At 56.7% G+C, this 6,563-nt stretch overlaps 1 protein-coding gene across 1 annotated transcript in view; it reads right to left on the bottom strand.

The window, feature by feature from the left end:
- Positions 1-211: 211 nt before the first annotated feature.
- Cd276 (CD276 molecule) overlaps positions 212-6,563 on the bottom strand; it is a 17,355-nt gene continuing 11,003 nt past the window's right edge. The window contains exons 6-10 of the mRNA XM_033756102.1: positions 6,169-6,563; positions 2,910-3,047; positions 2,123-2,164; positions 816-851; positions 212-469 (exon numbers count right to left, since the gene is read on the bottom strand). The exon at positions 6,169-6,563 is cut by the window's right edge and continues 6 nt beyond it. Of these exons, the coding sequence (XP_033611993.1) occupies positions 447-469; positions 816-851; positions 2,123-2,164; positions 2,910-3,047; positions 6,169-6,563 (634 nt within the window). The 3' untranslated portion in view covers positions 212-446. The remainder of the gene's footprint in view (positions 470-815; positions 852-2,122; positions 2,165-2,909; positions 3,048-6,168) is intronic.

The following is a 6,563-nucleotide window of genomic DNA, read 5'->3' as shown; positions in this document are numbered from 1 at the left end:
GCAGGAGGAATGGAAGAGGCAGCCTCCAGACTCAAGGCTGACGAGGAGTCGGATCCCACGCAGGTCAGGAGGGCTGACAAAAGGGAACTGGTGCATTGGGGCCACCGGCAAGACAAGGCAAGAGTTGGCCATGTAGTGTGTCTTGGAGAAACAAGGCAGGGCTGAGTCTGAAGGCTGTGTCCTTTGGAGAAGAAAAGGCAGCCAGACTCTCTGTGTGGCTTGGTGGAACAAGGCGGTGGGGTGGTTTGTGTACTGTGTCCATAAGAAATAAGGCAGCAGGACGACTTGGGAATCGTATCGCTTAGAGAAGTAAGGCTGTAGGGTGGTCTGCGTACCGCATCCTCTAGAGACGGGTAGAGCTGGAACCAGGGGTGGGGGCAGGGCTCACTCTGAGGCCCCAGTGCAGCCAGAGGATGGAGCCCCTAGGTAGGGGTCACAGCTCCTGGTCAGGCGATCTCTTGTCCATCATCTGCATCTCCAGATGGGAAGGGGACAAAGGAAAAAACAATAACAAGTAAGTGCCATTTGTTCCATTCTTGGGATTATGCCAGAAGCCTCAGCACCTGTCAGGTAGCACAATGGCCAGAGAAGTCTGACGAGCAGCCCTGTACCAACCGCTGCTCTGGAGGCCCAGACAAGAGCGCAGCAGCCAGGCCAAAGGGGACCAGCAAGGCCCCCGAGGAACACCACCCCTGTCACCACGCCCTCAATCCACAGACCCCTCACACTGCCACCTTCTTCCTTCTGGCCTCTGTTGGCAACTCATTTCCAGAACTTCCTGTGCCCCCTCCACCTCAGGCCACACAGGTCTTTACCTTCTTTGCTTTCCGAGTGTTTCAGAGGGCGCAGGGCTGCAAAAGAGGAAGGCGTGCACAATGAGGAGACAAGCTGAAAGAAAGGCAGGGTGGGGAGCAGCAAAGGCAGGGGCAGGAGGCAGAGGTGGAAGGAAAGGGGCTCAGGGTGCTGTTCCAAGCCTCAGTCCACAAGTTCCACTGTGCTTGAGACTTGTCACTACCTTCCCCCGGCCTCAGCTTCCTGCACTTGTAGACAGCACAGCCACCCTGCATTCCAGACATGTGGGGTCTGCTGAGCCTGCTCTATAAACAAGGGTGCAGAGAGGCCCTAAAGGACGCTGGCAAGTTGGCAGATGCCCCAGGGGCTCAGGCTTGTGAGGGCCTTGGGCTGACCAACTCCCTGACTACCCAGGCCCACCACTCCCTCCCTCTGCTAACTACATCTGCTTTCAGCATGAAAAACAAGGTCTGATGCCAGGGCTGTCTCTGGGCCTGCCTTCGCTGGGCACCAACAGACAATTAACTGGCATAATTGAATGCAGTCCCCAGGTGCCAGTCTCCTACCCTTCCTTCTGCAGGGGTGAGGAGGGAACTTGTGTCACCCGGAACCAGCCCCAGTGGCTCATCAGGAAGCTTCTGCCCCCAGCCCAGGGGCTACCAGAAGTGAGGCTGGGTGGTGCAGGGCATCAAGTCTGTACCACCCAGCTCTGCCTCTGTGGCCAATGGATCCCATCAGGGTTAGGGCCAAGATGACATTTCACAGATGGAAACTGAGGCCCAGAGGACCAAAGCCTCTAACAAGACAGGATGGATATGAGCCACGGCCTAGCAATCACAGGGTCTGATGGGTCCAGCACTTACTAGGCACCAGGCACAGTACCAGGTCTTTCATACACGTTTAACTTAGCCCAGGAAACTGAACACTTGCTGTTATTCCCACTTTACAAACATATAGGCAAACAGGCCAGACAGGCACAGCAGCTTGCTGAAGGCTGCCCAGTTGGTATGAGGCTTTCCAGAGTGCCCTGTTCCTTGAGGCCCCGCTGCCACCCCAAGGAAGCCCCTAGACTGCACATGGTCATCAGGTGGCCTCAGCGCCGGTGATCAGGCACAGAGACGTAGGAGAAAGAAATTGACTTAGAGCTGGGATGGGAGGATGCTCGGGTCCTTCCTCTGCATCCAGCAGAGCCCTAGGATGGGCCCCAAGTCCAGGGAAGACTCTGCACTCAAACCATAAAGCATATCTGGCCCTTCCAGCTGCTGAAGTTTTCTCTCCCTCCCCGTGTCCCCCTCCATGTCAAGAGGGCCTCCTCTGAGTCCAGACTCACCCGTCTTGGAGCCTTCTCCGTCCCCATCTTGGTCCTCCGCTCCTGGAAAATGAGAGTGCAGGGTGAAGGAAAAGCTTGCCCAGCCCTACCGTCACCCCCGTGCCTCCCCACCTGGCACCAGTGGTGGTCCACGCACTGGACATCAGGCGAGCTCCTGACAGCAGAGCACAGGGGAATGCAGGACAGGGCAAAAGGCCCATCACTCACTCCCCAGCCCACCCTCCTAGTGACACATGTGGCCTACGCACGCAGGGCCACACAGGTTTGCACAGACACACCCATCCCCTTGGAAGACTCAGCCTTAACTGGACACATTCATCTCGTCACCAGACACCCACGCTGATGTCGTGGACACAACAGCTGCTGAGGTTCAATTTCTGTTCCCTCCAAAACTTGTGCTGAACTTCAATTGCCATAGAACAGTCATAAAAAGTATGATTCATTTATTTATTAGGAAGATTACTTTTTTGGCAGTACCGGAGATCAAACCCAGGGCCTCAGGCATGCTGGGTAAGTGATCTACCACTGAGCTACATCCCAAACCCCATAAGGTGGCACCTTTAAGAGGTTATTAGGCCATGGAGGCTCCACCCTCACCAGTAGGATCAGTGCCATCCTTCTGGCCCTGTCACCTCCCGCCACAGCAAGAAGGTCACATCAGAAGCCAGCACCTTGATAGTGGACTTCTCAGCCTCTGGGACACTTCTGTTCTTTACCTTCTCCAGGCTCAGTCCAAAACAGCAACACACTCCAAGGCACACGCGTGCAGGGACACACCCTCACTCACCCGCGTTCTCCTCCTCCTCACAGCTCTGCTTGATCTTCCTCCAGCACACGAAGGCCAGGGCCACCAGCAGTACAATGAGACAGACAGAGAGCCCCACGGTCACCCACAGGGCCTCCGGGGGAAACGTCATGGGCTGCCCTGGGGTAGGGGAGAGGGAACAATGAGACTCACACCTGGCCCCATCCCTCAGGACAGTGCCCTCTGGTGGGAACAAACTGAATGAAACCCTAAGCCCCCGCTGCCTCTTCCCCATTCACAGCTCTGGCGGGCAAGGCCTGAAAAGCCTGGGGGTGAATAATGCTCCACAACCTTCTACGGGCCCCTATGGATTCTGGCAGATCCTTCAGCCATCCCAGGAGTTCTGTGATCTGGCTGCTGCTCCCCCTGCCCTAGCCTTTCTTTCAAATTTCACCACGGGAACCCACACTCCAGCTAAACTGGCATCCGAGACCTGCTCTGCAGAAACACCTGGCTCCTTGCAACCTCCACATAGCGCTGTCCGTGTCCCCTTCCTAGATGGTGCTTTAGGCTCCTCTTAGCTCAAGATCAGCCACCAGGAGGTCCTCCCCAACTACGCCAGTCAGCCCCACCAGGGGAAGGAAGCTCTGGCCTGTGGCCCAATGTGGACGATGGCCTGCTGTTTACAGCCTAGGAGCTAGTGTTACTTTGTACAGGGCTATGGGAAGGAGGGAGGGAAAGGAAGGAAGGGAAAAGAAAAAGCCAGGTATGATGGTGCACACCTGTAATCCCAGCCCTCGGGAGACTGAGGCAGGAAGGTCACAAGTTCGAGGCCAGCCTCGGCTACACAGTGAGTTCAAGGCCAGCTTGCACTACAAAGTGAGACCATCTCAAAAAAAAAAAAGTAAGGACGAAAAGTAAAAACAGAGGGAGAGAGGAAAGGAGGAGCAAGAAGCATAAGAGGTTAACCAATGACAGGCAGGATGCCACTCTGCTCACGGAGCATTTACCTGGCCCTTCCTAGGACATGTGCGCTGGGCTCTGAGTACAGATGAAGGCCCGGGAACAAGGGTCCTGAATCCCCCAAGATTCCAGCAGACCTGTAGAAGTCATGCTAGGGACTCAGCAAGGAGACCCCGAGGGCCCTCCCGTGTCAGGAGGGGCACTGAGGAGCCCGGCTGGGTCAGGACCCGCAGCTGTTCTGCACACAAACCTCGATGTCTCCCTTCCTCTAGCCGGGTCCTGTGCTGGGTCCTGGGCAGAGGCTTGAGGGGAAAATCTAACAAAGACAGCGTTGCTTTTCTTTGCTGCCTGGGGACAAGGAGTGGCCAGAGCATCTGCAGCATGGGGCCAGCGACCTCTGCAGGAGTCCCTTAATCCTGTGGCATCAGAGGCCCTGGCACAGAGCACCCTGGTAAGTACCAGCCGCGGATCTTCCTTCAACAGGCACACTGGCGACACTGTTGCTCTGGACAGTGGAAGCCAAGGGAAATTCTAAGAGAGGGTTCCAGCAGCTGCAGAGGGGAAAAGTTGCAGACATACTCAAGGGCAGGGTCTCTCTCTCCGTTCACCCCAAGGCTGCAAGTGGTGCCTGGAATGCAAATGGAACCCACCCTCCAGTCAGTAAAGGGCAGAGCCAGCAAGGACTCGGCCCCACAAGTTCAGGCTCTTCTTCATGGAGGGGCTGGTACAGCCCGGCCCGCTTAGCATTGCTAACCCATCAGACATGGGGGAGGCCAGCTGGAGCACTCGGTCTTACTCTCAGAATGTTTTACCAGGCACAAAGCTACCCAGAGTAAAATACAGGCCAGAAGCTCCAAAGTAGGCCAGACCTGCTGCATCAAACCCAGGCGGATGGCCAGTGGGGGAGGCAAATTAGGCCGAGAGGCCAAAGCCGGGTCCTTATCCCTGCTCATCTTTTTGCCTAACCCCTCTAGTACCGAAGATCAAACTCAGGCCCTTGACCTTGAGAGGCAGGCACCTGAACCACTGAGCTAAATCCCTGGCCCCCTGCTCATCCGTACTGCAGGGCTCGGGGGCCAAAGTTTGCAGACCCCTGACAGTGAGTTTGGAGAAGCTAGGAGCCCTCCAAGTTACATGCAAGCCACGTGTCCTGGCCCCCCAAAGGACTCAGAAACACTGTGCTGGTCTGCGGTCCCCCCTTCTGTCTCATCTGCAAAACATGCTTGGCCACACTGGCCTACATGAAACCCCTGTACACGGTAGCTCCCAAAGCACTAAATAATTGGGGGGCGGAGTTAGTGTTCTCCCTACAGCCACACCTGTGCTCATACTTTCACGCACTGCAAATACCCAATGCAGCCCAGTGTGCCAGTGATCACAAATCCTCCCGTCCTTCCCAGTGAAGGTCGCATTCTCCACCAGGCTCACTCTATCCTACATTTCTTGCCATCTTCCTGTGAACACGCGGCTTTCCTTTCCAGATCATACCCTGTTCTCTAAAAGGGAGTCACTCAGAGCTTCCGCGAAGCCAGAGCAGTGGCAGGGACAGGCGGGATGGGAATAAGTCACTGAGCCCTGAGAGCACAGACCCTGTGGTCAGAAGCTGGTGGGCTGAGTGGTTCGACGGAAGTCACACAGAAGAGAATAGAAGCAGACACAGGCAGCACTGTCCTGAGCTGAGGGATGTGGGAGGACCCTAGGGAGTTCAGATGGCCCCAAGAAGGGACTGAGGAGCCACACCGCGCACACAGGCCTAGGAAAGGGATGGCGACCTCTCAGGGCTTGCAAGGGCCGGAAACCAGAGGTAAGGGAATCACCCACGGGCAGCCTCCATATAGTGTTTGGCCACGTGGGGGCAGCAGAGATAGCCCTGGCCAACCCGGTGGAGCCCAGTGGAGCTGCAGGGAGAACTCACCTTGGCCTAGGGAGGGCACTGACCACCTGCAGAGGCCCAGCTATCTCCCAGGGCTTCTGAACCTGATGGTGCCCGGGCCTCAGGAGCCCTTTCACACCACCCAAGGCGTTTCCTCAATCAGGCTGCCTGAGGCTGGCCCAGAATCCCTGCCCACACCTCCAGATTCCAGATGGGTACTTTGTCCCCTCCATATGAAGCTCAGAGCACCACCCAGAGCAAACATTATAAACGATTCTTATCAGCTCATTAAAGCAAGTCCCTTAGGACTTCTTGTTGCGGAGACTTTAGAGATGCCTGAAATCACTATTCAAGTGACTTTTAACGTTCTCCTGTCCCACCCAAATATGTTGAAACTCCAATGTGGAATCTAGAAAAAAGGTGGCTGCTTCCTCATCCTTGCCCAGCCGACCACAGGCCCCTCACCCGTTATGGTGACGGAGCCGTGAGCATCCTGCTGCAGCGCCCGGTTGCGCACCAGGCAGCTGTAGGTGCCATTGGCGCCCAGCACCACCCGCAGCACGCTGTGCACGTCAAACAGGCCCTGCTCGTTGGCCATCTGCGACGTGGTCACGTTGCTGGTCAAGGGCGTGCCCTGCCCATCCTGCCACAACACCTCGGCCTCGGGGTAGCCCCGGTAGCTAGAGCACGTGATGGTCACCAGGTCTCCCGGCCGCAGGTCCTTGCTGGGCTCCAAGGTCATGCTGGGCTTCGAGTAGGGGGCTGGAGGGAGGCAGAGGGCAGGGGTCAAGGACAGGGGTAGGACAGCGGGGGTGCAGGGGAGGAAGAGGGCACTCGGGGCTGTGACCTCCCAGATCTCA

The sequence above is a fragment of the Fukomys damarensis genome, unplaced genomic scaffold (assembly GCF_012274545.1).
Source record: "Fukomys damarensis isolate Sample0158 unplaced genomic scaffold, DMR_v1.0_HiC HiC_scaffold_25, whole genome shotgun sequence".
Classification (NCBI taxonomy): Eukaryota; Metazoa; Chordata; class Mammalia; order Rodentia; family Bathyergidae; genus Fukomys; species Fukomys damarensis.
Note: the sequence above shows the minus strand (reverse complement) of the source record. Positions and strands in the feature narration are given on the sequence as shown.